We start from the raw sequence: 19306 nt of genomic DNA, 5'->3' as shown, positions 1-19306 counted from the left end.
GGTGGACTCCGATTCTGAGAGGGAAGCATTCATCGGACCTCAGCCAACTTTCACCCATGGATCTGTCTGATGCCTCCGGCAGCTGACCCTTCGAGGTCCATTGCTCCCCGGGCTTTCTCTAGGGAGCAAGGGTACTAGTGACTTCACCTCAGCGTTATGGGGTCGAAGTACGCGATGGAGTAGGGCGTTCCATCCCCTGCTCCGGGATGGATGCTGACGAGGAAGCACCTGCCTTGCGACTGTTTGCACCACCAGAGTGCGTCAAACCATTGGAAGCACGCCTTCATGCGGCCTGGGCCTAAGAGCCTCTGGAAACAAAGACGTTGCGCTTGTTTGCACCAATGTACACTCTTAGATGTAGGGCGCGTATAGGGGTACACTACTGGCCCCATTTGTAACACCCCAAAACTACCTTTGGATGTTCAGGTCACTGACGTCGAGCTGGCGATGCCAACTTTGACGAGCGGCTTGATAGCTGTTGGATATAACGTACAACCTAGCTAAAGTGCGTATCAACAAACACAAGAAAAAAAAAACACGGTTTGCAGCAGGACTAAAAAAAGCGTGATTATCTTACTGTAACCTTTAATGCGTACATTAGCTCTTTTAATATGTTGTATCGCTCGACTATCAAGCCCCTCTTGAAAGTTGGTTTCGTCGGTCCGACGTCTTTGGACTAAACGTCAAATTGTTGTTCTGGGGTGTTACATATGGGACAAAGGGTGTACCACTATATTCCCCCTATTTCTTTGACTGTAGGAAATATTCTAAGTAATTTTAAGCTGAGGATATTTTTTTCTTGTTTTTATAAGGTGCAATACCGGGAATATTCTGGATGCTTACCATCACAGTTGGTGCATTGAGTTTCATTCTCACACACATCAACGACACGCTCCTTACGAAAGCACTTCGCGGAGGTACCTCTAACCCGACGGTTTCGCGACCCATGGGCGAGCATCAGCGGCACTTAAGGCACCTTTGAGGGTATCGGCATAAGGCCGGACACGGCACTAAAGGTAGCCTGCCTTTACCGCAGTTGGAAGAGGTGTAGAATCGTAGGTCTAAATAACATGCCTTGTTTGGCATTCTACGCCGTCACGGCGTATGGTGATGCGTCGTGCTGCAACAAATGCATGCCCACAGAGACTCTCAACTAGGTCTCTATCTGATGAGTCAAGCAAGGCATCTCTAGAGATCAAATCGCAAACAGACTTCCGCTTTCGGTGGAGGGTTACAGTATCCTTGTAGTCTGAGACGAAGTTGAGAGCTAGAAGCGATTACCTTTGCTTCTTTTTTTATTTAGGTCAACGACAAGGTCATCTGAAGCAATCGTTTTGGCGCTGAAGATCGCCCCGAAAACAATTTTGAGCACTTTGGACACCAAAAAGAGTGGAAGTTTAACAAGTGGCTTTTCGCCCTCAGAGTTCAGAACAAGAAACTTCGGGGAATCTGAAAAGATGAGGGTACTTTTTGGCAATGCCAACCACTTTAGTTAGTCGTCTTTTCAGATGCCGATCTCGAGGTTGTAATTTCGAACCCACAACAAATGGAAGATTCTTTGCCGGAGTGCACCGCCCGCCACGGAGCCCAACATAGGTAATGTGCCATAGCAAGAAGGGCTTGACTGACAGAAATATTCTGCCAGTGCTGCCCAGGCACGATACCCGAGTGTGGTTGTAGGAAAGGGACCTCTTTCCACACAAAGTTGATCCGCGTCGCCTAAAAATAAGAAAACAAAAAATAATAAAGCGTAGTTTAAAACAAAAATCGGCAGAGATACTTAAGACAGCTTACTTATAGGAATGCGAAAGCATTCCTACACAGAGCGCCCCGCCGGTTTCACGACGGCTTCCTTGACGATGCATCTGCGTTGCTGTGCTTTTTTTGTGTTTTATTTCTGAAGCGCGTCCTCTTTGACCTGAAGTGGCCCCGCCGGCATTCGTGACGAAGCATCTGATATGACGCGTCGCCGCCAATCGGAATTTAGCTGCCGTTTCGCTGCTACTGCTACCGATTTCGGTCCAAGAAACGGTTGATGCGTTAAAAAGAGAGAGGTCAAAGGGAATTTAGAATTAAGGACGGCAAAGGTAGGAAAGGCGACTTACTGAATTTTCCGGCCCGGAAACACACAGGACACCTACCTATGGGAAGCTGGGGCCGAAATATCATATTGCTTTGCCCGGGGAGCCCGAGAGGGTCTAAACATACCCCGGCTCAGCTCAACCACCAAGATCAACTTGTTCCCGGAGACGTGTTAAGTCACAAACAGCCAGGCGTGGCTAGGTTAACCCACATGGCTCGGTGTTCGTAATGGAGCCGCCCACCAAACACCTACTAACACAGACGCAGGTGACCCTGAGGGTGGGTGTGTGGGCTCGCGTGGCTGGGGTCCGTGGTGACGCCGCTCCCTAAGCACCTATAACCTAAGATGTAGCTCACCCCTTTCTGGGGTTCTGATAGAAAAGAACTGGGGTCTGCTTAAGATAACTCTGCGAGATTGTACTCTACTTTGTCGTCTCTAATCCTCCTCGACATTTGAGGGAACACCATTTCTCAAGTTTGAAGGAGCCCATGCGTTTATTGTTCTTTCAGAAACACCAGAATATTTATTTCCACAGTTTAATGGATCGTAAACAATTAACACACTTTATGAAACGACAGTTGTTTAATTAAAACTCGCAGTTTATAAACAGGTCTCGACAGGTGACATAGTGGAATGCTGTTTAAGATTACGTTGTTGCATATACATGCAGTCATTTATAATAAGACGTGGCCAAAGCTGAAGAAATAGCTCCAGGCTCACGCGGAAATGTTAGACTACCGCTCCGCGCGCGACCGATTGCTGGGATGCGTTGTATTCAAAAGTGTCGAATGTTTTCTTTTGAAATATCACACTGACATTAAGCAAAGAAACATCTTTCTAATCCATCATCTTATACTCGACATGCTTGCGGACTCTCTGGGTAGTAACAACGTGAATAATACAGTTTACAATGGGAATTGACATTTGAAATTCGGAGTATGAAATTTTCATTTTGACATTTGAAATGTTTGTTTACATTGGATTGTTCTATTATGTTTGCCGTATTGCTCATCTCGCTATATATTTGGGTCTCTTTTAAGCAAGATAGTCATTCAGCCGAGTGAAAATTTGGGAGCTTAAGATGGCGCACGTCCTTCTGTGGGTTTCTTTTTTCGCAATTTGGACGGGAGTCCATGATGCGTCTAGTAAGTTTCTTTAGTTCAATTTTATTATCCACCCCATTTGTATACATTTGGCAGAACTGCTACGGTAAAACTTTGGTAATATAGCATGCAAACGAATAACTGACAACTAGTATGAAATAATGAGATCCTAAAAAAGGACTCCGCTTCAAGTGGAAGGAAAAAGAAAAAGGGGCATAGCAGAATGACGGGTAATCCTACTACTACTAAAGAATACCCGGTGCATTAAACTTGCAATCAATCTGTTTAAAAAATGAAGAACTTATTAAACAAATTGGGAAACCGGGAATCGTTTTTCTCTTCGTACATGGTAGAGGCGCATTTTAAGCGTATTTTTTTCCTTTACGTCAGTTTGTAACGCATTAAAGATTCAAAGGAAGAAGTTTATTCCCGTTTCCTGAAAGAAGTCTAGAAGGGAACGGTGGTGCGGGCCATGTGTTCAGTGGTGATAATCCGGCGGCCGTTTAGGATGAAGGCCCAGCGCACTGAGATGGCGCTAAAGGGTCGCTTGAATGCCCGGCACGTCTATAGGACGTGCTCTCGATCCGCCCCCAGCGCATTCCGAGCCCACTGCGAACCTGCCCGGGCTTTTAGTTAGCCGCGTATGTAGTACAAAGTGGCCTTTAGTTAACAGCGTACGCAACCTGATTTGGTCATGTGCGGGTATAAAAAAAAGTAATGGTGCATGAAATGCAGATTCTGGGAACGGCAGTTAAAATTGTTTGGAAGTCATTAAACAGTGTTTCCAGGCGTTAAGAACCTATATTTTAATTATGGCCGGGCGCCGAATAAAAATGAAAGCGGTTTACAAAGAATTCCCTGTAACGCCGGATTAGAGCGCAGCTCTTGAGGAGGAGGATGGAAGCGTACTGAGGCTAGGTGACTCTTTGAGGTCATGTGACCTCAGGGGGGGTCGTGTGACGTCAGGAGGGTCACGTGACCTCGGGGGGTCACGTGACCTCGCGGTTACGCCGACGGCGACGGCGACGCCGACGCCGCTCAAACCAGAAATGGGCCCCTCAGAGCTGCGCTCTAAAATTTAACCCCTTACTTCGACACTCCTTAATTATTGAATCGATATTTCGTTCTCGTTCATTCCTAATAATAGTAATAAAAAATTCCTAATAACAATATCAAAAACATTTTGCCTCTTAGAGCCCAGCTCTTAGGTGCCCGGTTCCGGCTTGAGCGTCGTCGGCGTCACCGTCGGCGTAACTACGCGGGGCATTATGGGTAAATTTCCCCGCTAAATTTAGCGGAAAAATTTCCCAGCTAAATCTAGCTAAAAATTTCCCCGCTAAATTTAGCAGAAGAATTTCCCCACTAAACCTAGCGGAAAAGTTTACCCGCTAAATATATCGGAAAGGCTTCCCCGCTAAGTTTAGCGGAAAATTTTCCCCACTAAATCGAGCGGAAAAATTTTACCGCTATATCTAGCGGAATAATTTTCCTGCTGAATTTACCGGAAAAATTTCCCCGCTAAAACTAGCGGAAACGTTTCCTTGCTACATTTACTGAAAAAATTCCCCCGCTTTATTTTGCGGGAAAATTTCCCCGCTAAATTCAGCGGAAAAATTTCCCCGCTAAATTCAGCGGAAAGATTTTCCCGCTAAATCTAGCAGAAAAATTTTCCCACTAAATCTAGCAGAAAATATTCCCCGCTAAATTTAGCGGAAAAAGTTTCCCGCTATATCTAGCGGAAACATTTCCTGCTAAATTTAGCGAAACAATTTCCCCGCTAAATTTAAAGGGAAAATTTCCCCCTCTATTTTGTAAAAAGTTTCCCCACTCAATGTAGCGGAAAACTTCCCCACTAAATTTAGAGGAAAAATTTCCCTGATAAATTTAGCAGAAAATTTTCTCCTAAATGGGAGGCGAGCAGGAGAGGAGGGGCATAGCCTCTTCTCCGTACCTTCGCCTCCTCCTCCTGAAGAGCTGCGCTCTAATTCGGCGTTACAGGAAGTTTCAAACGGCTTTGATTTTCTTTAATTAGTGACAAACTGCGCAATGTACAATTTTGATGTCAAATCAACCTCAATGAGTAGTTGATAACAGTTCATATCAACCTCTATGAGTTGTTGATAGCAGTTCACACTTGCACTCAAATTATTACTTCACCTGCATCAGGCCGATATTCGTTGATATTCTACTGCAAGAGCGACCTTCTCGGTTGTTCAAAAAAGTCTGCTGTTCACTTACAGTTTATGCTGCGCTAATAGGACACTCGAACGGCGTTGCAGTGGCCGGAACACCGGTAACCTTCTGCAATTGTCTGGAGTTACAAAACACGCGCCTAGACAGTTTAATTTAGGCTGAAAGTTTGTCTAAGGTTTGCCCTTCGTGCTGTTGTAGTTGTCCACTACTGCGTGGTGAATACGCTTAATTTTTGCTTTTTTTGGTTCCTCAAACTTTTACTGTTCAGCCGTTTGAAAAGTAAATCTAAATGGGAAACAATAAATGAATAATCGGCCGTTAATCGATCAATCAATTTCCCAATCCTATTTTTTTATATTTTTGGAGGAAACTGAATTGAGAGGGAATCAATGGCCGAGCCTGTTAACGCACCACAGCTTGGAGCACGTAGAGTGGAAGCTCGCGCTCCTGTACTCAGGAATGCTGGGCTGAATCCGGACTTGCGCCCGTTACTTGAAAAATGTAGTGTATTACAATTACAAATTACGAAGCCTCCAATTAAATGGATTACGGTTAAGCATTACTGATTCTGAATTGCCTGCTCATTGCGCTCTAGTTTCTGTATCATGTTCATATTTTTAAAAACTAAAGAGTGGTTAATATAATCAGTTTTCAATATCTTGTATCAAAAATACATTACGAATAATGCCGCACAAAGAAAAATGTCAGTCACAAATTTACTTTATAAAGGAACAGATTACAAGAAATCTGCGACTCGTAACGGCTTACTTTTTAAGTATGAATGAATCCCAAGCCATATTCGTTTCGATCTCGATGAGTATCGTACCGGCGTGTGGTCTTGTATCACAACTGGGTGGTTCACATTAAGCTGGCTATAGTACTGGCTAAATTTCTCATCTACAACTGAGACTCCAGAGGCCCAATGAGGCCAACTGCCGACTATACACACTAACAATAATTATTAAAACTGAATTGGTGTGTCACGTGACCAGGACAGAGGAACGGAGGCGAATAGGGAGGAAGGGTATACAGAACGGGAGAGGGAAATAGGAGGGCGAGGGAGGGGGAGGGCGGAATATGGGGAGGGGAAGAAAGCACAGTAGGAGGTTGAGGCAACGTATTTGGAGATGGAGGGAGAGGAAAGAGGGAGAGGAATTGGGGAGGGAATCGGTGTGTCATACGGCATACATTTATCCGCTAAATTGAACGGCGAAACTAATTTTATATGTCAGATAACTAAGTGATGGAGGGTATTGTATGAGAATGGGGAAAGAAGGGAAGCCATATGGAGGTAGGTTGCAAGAAGGGGAAGCGAGGACAAAAAGCAACTCCCTGTAACGCCGAATTAGAGCGCAGCTCTTGAGGAGAAGGACGGAAGGGTACTGAGGTTCACGTGTTTTCGGAGGAGGGGTCAAGTGACCTCGAGGGGGGGGTGGTCACGTGACGTTGGTGGGGTCACACGACCCCATCCCCAAGGTCACGTGGGGGTTACGTGACCCCCAGAAACTTTCCGCTAGAGTTAGCGGGGAAATTTTTTCCGCTAGATTTAGCGGGAAAATGTTCCCGCTAGATTTAGCGGAAAAATGTTTCCGCTAGATCTAGCGGGGAACTTTTTCCGCTAAATTTAGCGGGGAAATTTTTCCGCTAGGTTTAGCGGGGAAATTTACCCATAATGCACCGCGCGGTTACGGCGACGGCGACGCCGACGCCCCTCAAGCCGGGAACGGGCGCCTAAGAGCTGCGCTCTAAAAAAAGGCATATGAGGAGGACATCTTTGGAGGGGGTAGGTATGGGGAGAGAAGGGGAGGGGATGGAAGGAGAGGAATAGGGAGAGGAAATCGGTGTGTCACGCGAGGTATATTTCCCATCTAAGTAGTATAGAAAATGAGAGTCCTGGTTTATACCACATTCCTCCGACCTTGACCGTTTCAAAGTCCAAGACATTTAAGACCTTCAACTTTTACAAAAAAGATATAAGACCATATCTTGTTAATAAATCGTTAACAGTATACCTTCTCCCTTTATGTCAACTAGATGGTAATACGGAACACCGTCGCTTAAAACTTCCTCTATTCATATTCTGTTTCGCCGTATCCGGTTTCCAGCAGACTGTCAGTCTTTTTTTTTTAATTCGATTGATTTCTTCCTGCTCGCTTCGGAGAAACAAACATGATAAGTCTATATTAGAAACTAGCTCTATTAGGGAAAACGTTTTCGATTTCGTTAAGACCATTTTTAAAAGGATCAAAACATTTCTCTTATAAATTGAGTCCATAATAAAAGATTTCTCACTTAAGGACCTCTGTCCTGTGGCTAAGAAGTTGAAGATAAAATGATCTCGCAGGCTTGTTGGTTGTCCATCATGAGGATATCTAGCGTAAAACAACAAAGAAGGAGGGACAAGGAGACAGGATGAGCGCTAACTGACAACTCACGTTTTAATACAGTTTAAAGAGCAGGCGAAGAAAGAACTTCCAGATGCTCTAGCTTTAAAGAAAACAAAAGAATATCCTCAGAGGCCTTTGTTTTACCTATTAAAATGAAAGAAAATAAACGGCAAAAAGTAAACAAATAATCGATGAAATTATTAGAAATGATGACCAAGAAAGGTTTTCACACTTTTATTCCATATTTAATAATACTATACTCAATAAACCAAAACAAAAAGACTAAAAGAAGATATATGAAGTGTACATGTGGTCAGTGGATTAATCATTCCTACAAATACATGCATGATTGGAATTCTAAAGGACATAACGGAATGCAAAAGAACATTCTTGCATTAATTTTTTTTTTTATTTTATAAATGGACTACTCGAACTTACGAGAAACAGAAACGCATATTCCGACTGATAAACATCATGATTTTGAAATTGTTAGAAATTCCAACGACACTAATAAAATCTCGAAACGAAGGAGAGCTTATGTGTTCAAACACCAACACTTAGGTTTTCCGAGTGTATTTTAATGCAGACTAAAGATTGTTAAAAGTAATGATACGAATCTCACTGATGCTGATATTGTTACATTTGCTAATAATACTGGAGCGAATGCATTTTTAGAACTTAGACTAACTGTTAATAAAAAAGAAATCAAACATCTACTTTTTTCTTGGAATCAGTTCAACGATCGCGAAATTTATCGCCTACTTATGTGTTTTGTCGAAGTCTACAGCCACGTCCTAGATTTGGTATTCAAAAACGTCTAAAACATACGAACAAAACAAATATAAAGTCATCGTAGGTGCCCTGAAGGCTGTCACTGGTGTTAAAGTAAACCGAAGAGATATAAAATCACCAAAAAATCAAAGGTGGTAGAAGATTCATTCTGGTAAAATCGGAGATCTAATACTTTTTTTTTCAGAATGGATAAAGTTTTTCAAGGAATGACATTTAAGCTAACTCTAACTAAAAATAATCACACAGACATGTTAAGTAACGGAAATTGCGAAGTTCTCTTTGGCAGGCTATTGCGGAAGATTTCAAAGATAGCACCAAATTTGGAAACTCGATCCTGCAAAACCGAGCGATTAAAAAGAAATGAGATTGGTACCAATATTTGGGAAAGGTCCAAAACCTCTAGAACAATAGACTTTTATAATACAGAACACACCATAAATTGTCAAGGAATATTAGATAACCCGAAATGTATTTATATTATTTTCTAAAACATTTCTAGAATCAATTCTTCAACTGGATATCATATCTGTTTGATAATTCAAACCTGGAAACTATAAATGTAAAAGCAAACACCCATCGATTTTCACCAATTCATTGTGATTTCAAACTGGCCAATTTCTCTATTGACTATGCCTATAATGCACTTTTGGAAGCCGGATTTACACCTGTAGACGCGGATCCGGGACTGTTGTAACAAAACGAACATATGCAAGTCTGTATCTAATATTCTGATTCGATGTTACAAATATGCCTACGAATGTATTTGAAAATGTTCATACCTCTCTCATTCAGGTACATGTTAAACTTCGAAGTACCCTGGCTACAAGATAAAAAATGTATATGATGTACAAATGTGATAGAATAATTTATGTAACTTTATCTGATGGTAAAATGGTGTTTGCTGAATTAGAATATGTTTTTAAATAAATGTATATCCTATACCCAGTACACATATCAAAAGGTCAAGAAAAGAAGCATAAGCCTTCAATTTCGAATGTAGAATATAAAATTCGAATTGACCCGAGGAATAATCCAACAAATTCTACACTGTTTCTTGGGTCCACTCAAATTCACAAACTAAAAAATGGTAAGCCTGCGGACATAAAGTTCTGTAAAACCAAGTTAGAAAATCAAACACTCAAGAAGGTGTTTTTTTTTTTTGCCAATCTTTTGGCCTTGGCAGCCTAACAGCCAGAGCCCTGCCACTTGTAAAAAGTGCCTTATATGAAGTCAATACGGCGGGAGCTGCGATAACTGCTGAGAAAATTTCTGGCCAGGATGTTACCATTATTGGCTAAAAAAACTAATGAAGTCACCGCTAAGTTCTACAGATATTATTTTTATATTATAGCAGAAACTGGGCTTCAGTAGTGTTTAAAAAAATATGTAGCTTTAAGAAAAAAACAAGCTTGGTGTGACATATAATGATAACTTTTCATCCCCTGGAATTGATTGGGTTAGTTATTTTAATTTTCCAAAGTATATTGAATTATTTATAGGTTTGTCGTACCCCCTGCTAAAGAAATATTGAAGTATCTGTGAAAAACAAATGAAGACATACTCTATATTTCATCACAGATCCAAAGTATTAACTTATTTGTATGTGGTCTTTATTGTATTAACTATATTCTAAATCGTCTAGGCGGTAAAACGCAATGCGGTATTATACAAGAATTTTCATCAAATTCAGTAAATAAATGTAAACAAATGATTATGTCTTTTTTATCTTGCATATAAATGGAAGAATGACTTGAGTAGAAGGTATACATATTCAAAAGATATCATTATTATCAGCATTCAAGTGGATTCCTAGCTTTCACTTAGATTGTTCAGCAAGTAGATTAAGTCCATGTGTTTACCTTCCCTTAGCTGGTTTGACGTTAAGTATCTTACTCGTTGATAAATTCATGAAACTCTGAATGTACACGAAAGAAGACAATCATAATTAATTTCTTACCAGTTTTAAAAAGAATTTCTGAACTTAGAAACTTGAAAATTTTGAGATTCAGGTTAGGGATAGTGATAATGATTTTATAAAGGCAACCAAATATCTTGCTAGGGAGAATCATATAAAAAAACAAAAAGTGAACGGCTATAAATATATTCATAAATAAAAGTCCTTAAAATGTTTATTATGATCGGGAAAAATTTAGCTCATAAACAAGATGTATATACAAGATCCAACCAATTCGAAACAAATTTGAGAAACGCAGAGTGGTCATTCAAATAATCGAATATGAATGGCAAGCTGATCTTGCTGAAGTCAAAGATTATAAATATATTCCAACTCTTATAGATATATTATCTAAATATGCATGGGCAATACCATTAAAAAACAAAACAGGTGAACAAACAACACAGCCTTTCATTGAAATATTTTAGTCAAATAGAATACCCAAAAAAGGTAGAAATAGATCAAGGGCTAGAGTTTTATTGTAGTAAAGTACTGGGATTGTTTCAAGATAAAGGAATTACAATTTTTAGTACTTATTCATAACTTAAGGTCTTTGTTGCGGAAAGATTCAAGAGAACATTAAACAATTAATTGGAAACGTTCATGATCCACGGGATTTAGATAAACTAGTTAAAAACTATACTGTATCCTGTCATCGATCTATTAAAATGACTCCGACCGAAGCCGCAGCAAAAATGATGAAGTCCGAAAAAAATCTGTATTCTCCACCAAATAGTAATAAAAAGCCGTAATTCAAAGTTGATAATACTGTGAGATTACGAAAATATAAAGTGTTTTTTGAAAACGGGTAGGAACAGAATTACACAACCGAAGACTTTCGAATAAAGGGAGCTTTAAGCAAAGATTACCGTCTAGCTGACCTGATGGGAGAATATATATTGGGTACGACTTATGGACAATATATTCTCTTATGAGGAAGCTAATCCCTGAGGAAGGGGACATTTTATCGGTCGCGCACCAGTCACCTAGCTGTGTTTGCAGATTTGTGTTTGTCCTTTGTCTCTCTTGTTCCCCTTCTCCAGGGATTATTTTCGTTATTTTTGTCCAGCTCGCTTGCACCTTTGCATTTAATTGCACTATAATAATATTCTCTTATATTTTTTATAACGGCCAGATGTCTTAAAAGTATTGTGCTTTGAAGCGGTCAAAGTTGGGGAATGGGGGATAGTCCAGAAATCTCATTTTCTATTCTACTCCCTTAAATTGAGTGAGTAAACTAATTTGGTGCGTCACATGACAAAGAGAGAGGGAGGCATGGTATCGTAGGAAAATGGGAGAGAGAGGCGCAAAGAGGGATAGGTAAGTGGAGCTAGATTGAGAAAGAGGGAAACTGAAGAAAAGACTGCAGATGGGGAGGACAGTTTAGGAAAAGGGAGGAATGGGGAGAGAAAGGGAGGGGGAAGATAGATGGTGGAGTGGGAATATGTGTGTCAGGCGAGGTATATTTCTACACGAAAATCAATGGCGAACTGGGTTGGTGTGACACATGACCAAGAAGGGTGGGGAGGAGAGGGTATTGCAGGAGAATGAGGGATAAATGGGCAGAAAGGGGGAGGGGGACGTAAATAATTAAAAAAGTGGGGAAGGAGGGAAAGGGGAGCGAGGGGAAAAGACGCATGTGTGGACACCTAAAGAGGGACGGGGGAGGATGGTGAAAGAAAGAAAAGGGGTAGACAGGAGAAGGATGGGGAAGGGGAAAATCGGTGTGTCACGTGACGTATATTTCCCCGCCAAATTTAACTCTTTGTAGGACGAGGGGACATATTAGCGACTCCAGCAAAACGGACGCCACCAAGCTGCAAAACCGAGAACCAGCCGGACCAGGTCGCTCCGCGCCCGTCCGCGTCTCCGGTGGCTTTCGCGGACACGTGTTGTCGGCGCGGTGGCGAACAATGTAATTGGACGAAGGTCCGAAAATTTCTTAAGTTTGCCTGAGTGTTTATTAGTGTGGTGAAGCCTCAGTAGATCGTTTCCTTCCATCACATGTTTAAAAGCCCGTTCACTCCACAACTCATGGTCGCGTGCTTTCGATTTCTTGGATGGGGAGGAATCGCGGAAAATTGTTTTCATTTTTTGTCTGCTTCGAATCACATTCCAAGTGACCACTACTTGGTAACTGATAAGTGGTTTCTTTATAAGGGTGTAGAGCGGTGGACTGAGGACGGCAGACGAGGTGTTTCACTGGAGGGAACCCTAATGTTGCAGTCAAGTGAATGGGAAGGTCAGATAGCTGCTTTTCTTGAGTTTGGTTGAGTTTGATTAGCTTCAAGATTGAGCCACCCACGTCAGTGTGTGCGTTGGCCCTTCATCTTGGCTGCTTTTCGTCGAAAAAGCCTCTAGACCACACTGAAGGAGTTTGGCTAATTTCGTAATTACTTGATTCAGGAAAACCTGCTCGCTGCATATGATTAATGAGAGAAATTATCTGCTTTCAGAAGGTGGGGGTCGCCTGTCCCAAGGTAAGAAGCTGTCACGGTGTTATGATCTATCGCGCCTCCAATATTTATATTATACCCCCGTCGAAGCTAGCAGCAATGTACGTCCACATTGCTCAGGTTGACTGGCCACAAAAGAAATACTTCTTATTCCGTTCACGATTCGAACTCAAGTTCAATGCAGAGAAGTTCTGCGTGAATCTCCGATGAAGACTCTCTTCAGTTTGTTCGCAATCGTCTACGTGCTACCGGCTAGAACCATTTGGCTAAATTTAAGTAGTAGCTCTCTGTCTGTCAAATATACTTTTATTCAGCAGTTCATTTAATAACTAGTCAACTAAGCTTATATTTCAACCTGAAGAATATACTAATATCGCTATAGTGGGACATGGTACGTAATATAAAACATAACCCGCTCATCAAAATGACTCCTCGATTGCTACTAAAACCCGAATTCAAATACGAGTATAAGCTACTTAGTGGGGCGCCCGCGGGTTAACATGCTCCTTGGCTCAAGAAGCGCTTGCTTAATATTCGTAATTTTCCTGCAGCCTGTGTTGTTGACCGAGCAGACGACTGGAAAACGCGGACACTCACATAAGCTCGATTTCGCGGACAGATAAGTCGCATGGTCGAGGCATGCGAGTTAGCTGAAAATTACTCTCGGTGGAACAATTCTGTACTCACCGCTGCTTTCCTTAGATGATCAAAACTGATTAGCGTCTATTACCGTCTCTCCAGAGCCCATAGTTTCGGTTTTGAGCGAAATCTCCAAAACGAAAGTTTGACATGAAAGGACAAAAGACACCGGTAAAACAAAACTATGCTCTATAAGTTTATGTGCACCGGCTACACTTAACCGCCTCAGTTAAAATACCTATAAAATTAGGCGTTAAACAAAAGAAAATCTGTTAAATTGAATGCGTCATTCGTTCAGGCGGCCCGGCCGAGCCGACGCGACCTGGACTCAGCCGCCGTGTTTGGTGGTGGCGCCCCCTATAGGTCGCTGGAAACGCGAATATATTCCACATTTTAGCTTTGTGAATCGGGTTTCGTGTGTCACATGAGCAAGGAGGGGGAGGAAAAGTGGGAAGGAAGAGAGGGAATTGTAGGAGAATGGTGAGGGGTGGAAAGAGAGGGAGGGGGTAAGTATTGGCAGAAGGTGGGGAGGGAGGGCAAATGAGGGGAGGGAGTCAGATGGTGGGACACTCTAGAGGGGGAAATGGGGAGAGAAGGAGAGGGGGAAGTGAGGTGGAGGGTTGGGCAGAAGGAACGGGTGTCTCACGTGACGTACACGTTTCCGAGAAAGTTAGCGCGGAAACTGAATTGTTTATTTCAAGACAACTATCAAAATTTAGGGGTGAAACTGAATTTACGTATGGGTCACGTGACTTCGATTCCTCGTGAAAATTATCGGAAATGGCACGAACGAACGGACGACGGGATGATAAAATTCTGGGGTTCATGGTTCCGTTAAAAAATAATTTCATGCTTGAATATCCCGTTGTTCTGAAATTACGGCTTGCGAAGTTGTTGAATGATTATTCGCCTTTGAATGAGTTTCAGTCACATAAAAGTGAAAAAACGGCTGTCGCACTAACCGGTGGGCAGCTCTTATAAAAATAGCTTGTGCTTAGAAGTCTAATTTAGTGCATGGTACTAAGCGGTGCCGCATATGAATGTCAATGATGCACAAGAAGGTGTAAGAACTAAAGATTAGTTAAAGTAACTCCTCAAGTAAGCCTTCCAGATGTACTTCATACCTATTTTTTATCGGCGGCCAGCCTACAGCAGAACAAATGAAGGTCCTTTTCAGATGATCATGTCATCTAGTTGCGACTGATAAAATTATCCGAACAAATCATTGCTTGGGCACATACGCTGAGCATGTTTCGGAAGCAAAAGCTGCATCAGTGTTCGACGTGAATTCAGCTCAGCTCGTATCAAGAACGTTGCTTGAATGTGCTTGGCAAAGGGCTTATTGTCCCATAAATGTTTTTTTTTTTCCCTTTTAGGACTCGGGAGAAGGCTTGTGTACCCACGTGTAATAGAGGCTCGAAATTACGGCAATCAGCTAACGCTGTTTATCAATGAAGACATTACTCTATCACTGGAACCAGCCGATATTTTTCCGGAGACGCTTTTGTTGCGGTATGACGAAGACGGAAACCCGGTGAAACAGTATGTGAGTGTTTTTTTTTTTTTATCTTGCAGCATAAAATCTAAAGTCGGAAGAACAAATAGTGGAATTATGTTTTCTTCCTCGTTTCAGATGAATGGAACGGAGCTTAACAAAATGGTATATCATGACACGGATCAAAGGGCGGCCGTATCTGTTGAAAGAGATAATGGACTGCGCGTGGTAATGACGAAATATTTCCTTAGGATATTTTCAAAGTGCATTCGTGAAACGTAGCGACATGGACTTAAACGGAGCGTTACCACCCTCTAAGACGAAATGCAGAAAGCACCGAAAATGCAGAAACTTATTCTAGAAAATTGCTACTTACTTTTATAGAATAGTTAATGAAAGTAAAACGGTAAGTGTACCTAAATACATAGATATAGAAAAAAAGCTTCTAGTATATGATCCTTGCGAACCTAAGCAATAAAAGAAATGTGGTGTTCCCTTTTCTTTTGCAAGTATATACAGGGTGTTTTTTTATTCTTACACATTTGTTTAAAAATATCCGTGAAAGCTACATTAATGCGGTTTATTCAGGCGGGTTTTACGACCAGGCGGACATTATGTGGGTGGCTAATCTTTGCGATAAATCGGCGAATTAACTAAAATTCGTTAATTAACTTTTTAATTAGTGGAAATAGACATGTAGTTTCAATTACAAACTTGTAGAGCATCATCGAAAACCACTAAATCATCTGTTTCTGGAAGGATAAAACGCCGGGGAAGCATTTTCGGGCGTACTGTAAAAGCGGTCCATTTGGACGCGTTTCTAGATTTCGGTTTCTTATCGGAGCGCATCACCGCGCGCGCGGTCCTGCTCCCCAGTGGCTGAGACGCGCAACACACGTACGCCGCACTCCCCTACATTCTACGAGGGAGGCGAGGAGGTGGCTTCGCGGCGCGACCACCTGGGAGCAGGATTGCGGGCGCAAAAATGCGCTCTGATAAGAAACCGAAATCTAGAAACGCGTCCAAATGGAGCGTCATTACAGAACGCCGGAAAATGCTGCCCCGGCGTTATATCCTGCTAAAAATAGTTGATTTAGGGGTTTTCGATGATGCTCAGCAAGTTTCTAATTTAAATCATATGATTATCTTCAGCAATTAAAAAGTTAATTAACGAATCTGAATTAATTAGCCTACTTATCGCAAAGATTAGCCACCCACATAATGTCCGCCTGGACGCATAACCCACCTGCACAAACCGCATTCAATAACACTTCCTTTAAAATTGTAAAAATAATCTCGTGCGAAAATATGTGCCTTATTGTCCGAGCCACCACTGATTTGTTTGTCGCTCGCAGTGCAACTGTTTCAGCAGTCGACAGCTGTAAGGCTGTCGACTGCAATTGGCATGAAACGGGCGAAGAGCACGCGACCACCATTTCAGACTTTAAATATTTTAAGATGTGGGGCATAGCGCATTTGTTAGTCGTCAAATACGCAGTTGTCAAAAGGTAGAAAGCATTTTATATGTACAGAGCTTTTAACGTTCGTATCGTTGCACGTTTCGCGGGTGCTCATCGTCGTCCTCGTCTCTCTCTGAGCTCTCGTGCTCAGCAGGATGCTAACACTCGGCCATCCTGTGAAAAATTGCCTCAATTGTCTTCTTCGTCTTCGCAGTCGTCATGATCGGGTTCGTTGTCTAAGTCGAAGGCATAGTAATGCATCATCTTGTCAATCGGGGCCGTAGACGTGTAGAAACGCTGAGTAAGTGATCGGCCCGGAATGTCTTCTACACGGTATGTGTCATTTGGAAGCTTCTCCGTTTCTACGTAGGGACCTTGAAACTTTTTTAAAAGCTTCCTTGAATGTCCTATTGGAAGTGATTCTCTCTCCACCACGACGATATCTCCGGGCTATAAGGTCGAAGCGCTGCACCTCTTCTTATTGTAGCGACGTTGCTGCTTTTCCTGATCTGCACGAATGGTGTGTATGGCCGCCTGTCGTCTTGTCGCCATCTCAGTTTCAGTTACGTTGGTTTTGTCCCGTAGTGCATCTTCGAGGAAATCTCCCTTAAAATGTCTAGACCCGTAAGCGAACAGCAGCCGGAAGGGCGTCGTACGAGTGGCCTTCTGGAAAGTAATGTTGAGACTTCACTGAACTTGTTCCAACAACTCGTCCCATTCCCTGCCTTCAACGTCGGTGGTCAAGGTGGCAATTGATGTAGTAACAACTCTATTGTACCGCTCCACTTGTCCATTCGCTCGCGGGTTTGCAGTAGAGTTCAGCACATGAGCAATGTCTAATGCACGGCAACACCTCCGGAAAGCATTGCTTGTGTAAGCTCCACCTCTGTCTGTAATAACCCTTGCTGGAGGGCCGAAAAGGCCAACGATGTTCTTCAAGAACGAAACAGTTGGTTGTGCGCTAGTGTTTCTTGCGGGTCTCAGCAGTACAAACTTGGTAAATGCATCCACAGCCACGATCAAATAAGTGTTCCCATGTCTGCTTCGTGGAAATGGTCCCAGATGATCAATATGGATTGTGTAAAAAGGCAGGCCAACTTTCTCAATGGAATGCAACATTCCTGGCTTTCTGCCTGTCGGAGTCTTGTGATGAATACATTCTAGACGCGATGCGATGTACCTGCGAACATATCGTTTCATTCTAGGAAACGAATACTTTTCCTGCATCTTCTTCAACGTTTTTTCTAATCCCAGGTGACCGAGATCGTCGTGGCAGCGCCGAACTACCTGCCAACGCATATTCTGCGGTACTACCCACGACACCTTCTGTGTTTCGTTTTTTCTGAAAACAACGTCGCTCCGTAGCTCGTACTGTTCGTGAAGACGTTGGTCTTCCTTCGACTTTGCCGGCTTTCGTAATATGTCCCGTACCTTGTTGACCTCAGGGTCCTGACGTTGCACTGCTATCAGCCAGTCGTCAAAATCAATCACTGTAGCTGGCAGCACGTGTAGACCATCACAAATAGTGACGTCTTCAGGTTGACCACTACTAGACCGGCTCAGAGCGTCCACGTGGGTCATAGAGGTACCGGATTGATGATCAACACTAAACATGAACTCTTGTAATCGCAACCACCAGCGAGCAATCCGCGGCAACATATCGCGCTTACTCAACGTGCCTCGCAGTGCGTTGCAGTCCGTGACTACAGTGAAGTCGACACCGGAGAGGTAAACCTTAAGCCGCTCAAGAGTCCAAACGACTGCGAGGGCCTCAAGCTCGTAGGATTGGTACATTTGTTCCGCCTTGGACGTCTGACGGCTCACATAAATTACGGGATGAAATTGTCCGTCTAACTGGCGCTGCAGCAACATGCCCCCCAAACCATTTTTGCTTTCATCGGTGTGCACTTCCGTTGGGGCTTCGTGGTTGTATAGGGCCAGAATTGGTCTCTCCTGCAAACACACTTTCAGGAAAGAAAATGCGGAATCTTCCTCCTCGGTCCATCGCCAAGAAGTATTGCTCTTCAAAAGCCTTGTCAGAGGTTCGGCTAGCGCTGCGAAGTTCTTCAGGAAACGCCTAAAATAGCTTGCAAGGCCAATAAACTGCCTTACTTCGTGGACGTTTCTCGGTGTTGCGAAGTCAGTCACTGCCTTTATTTTACATACACCTGACCTGAGTCCTGTGGTTCCGATTTCGAATCCCAGGTAGTTTATTGTTTCCGCCCTGAACACGCATTTGCTCAAGCGAAGTGTCAGTCTCGCTTCTCGAAGAACTTGGAACACTTTTCGCAAATTATCAAGACCTTCTTTGAAGTCCCGCGACGGGATGAGAATATCATCCATGTACTCTAGAGCCACTCCGTAACGCAAGGATCCCAATACCACGTTCATCATTTTTTGAAACACCGCTGGGGCGTTGGTCAGTCCGAACGGCATTTTTATAAACTCGTAGTGTCCATCGGGAGTTACAAACGCCATCTTCGCTTGTGATTCTTTGTACATCGGAATTTGATAATACCCTGACGTCAAGTCAAGAGTCGTAAAATAGCGCTTGTCATGTAGTCGGTCCAACTGGTCTTCGATCGAGGGAAGCGGGTATTTGTCCTTCTTAGTGACCCTGTTGAGTGCTCTGTAATCAACGCACAAACGTTCCTCGCCTGTCTTTTTCTTCACAACAAGCAACGGACTGGCGTACTCGGACGAGGAATCGCAAACAATACCCGCCTCTTTCAGCTCTTCGATAG

The 19306-nt window shown here is 42.8% G+C and overlaps 1 protein-coding gene across 1 annotated transcript in view; it reads left to right on the top strand.

Annotated features, from left to right (window-relative positions):
* Positions 1 to 6642: 6642 nt before the first annotated feature.
* Positions 6643 to 19306, top strand: part of LOC115331446 — a 95604-nt gene continuing 82940 nt past the window's right edge. Inside the window, exons 1-3 of the mRNA XM_040218594.1 lie at positions 6643 to 6670; positions 14984 to 15153; positions 15241 to 15330. Coding sequence (XP_040074528.1) covers positions 6643 to 6670; positions 14984 to 15153; positions 15241 to 15330 — 288 coding nt within the window. The remainder of the gene's footprint in view (positions 6671 to 14983; positions 15154 to 15240; positions 15331 to 19306) is intronic.

Source organism: Ixodes scapularis, unplaced genomic scaffold, assembly GCF_016920785.2.
Source record: "Ixodes scapularis isolate PalLabHiFi unplaced genomic scaffold, ASM1692078v2 PGA_scaffold4__175_contigs__length_147842914, whole genome shotgun sequence".
Lineage (NCBI taxonomy): Eukaryota > Metazoa > Arthropoda > Arachnida > Ixodida > Ixodidae > Ixodes > Ixodes scapularis.
Note: the sequence above shows the minus strand (reverse complement) of the source record. Positions and strands in the feature narration are given on the sequence as shown.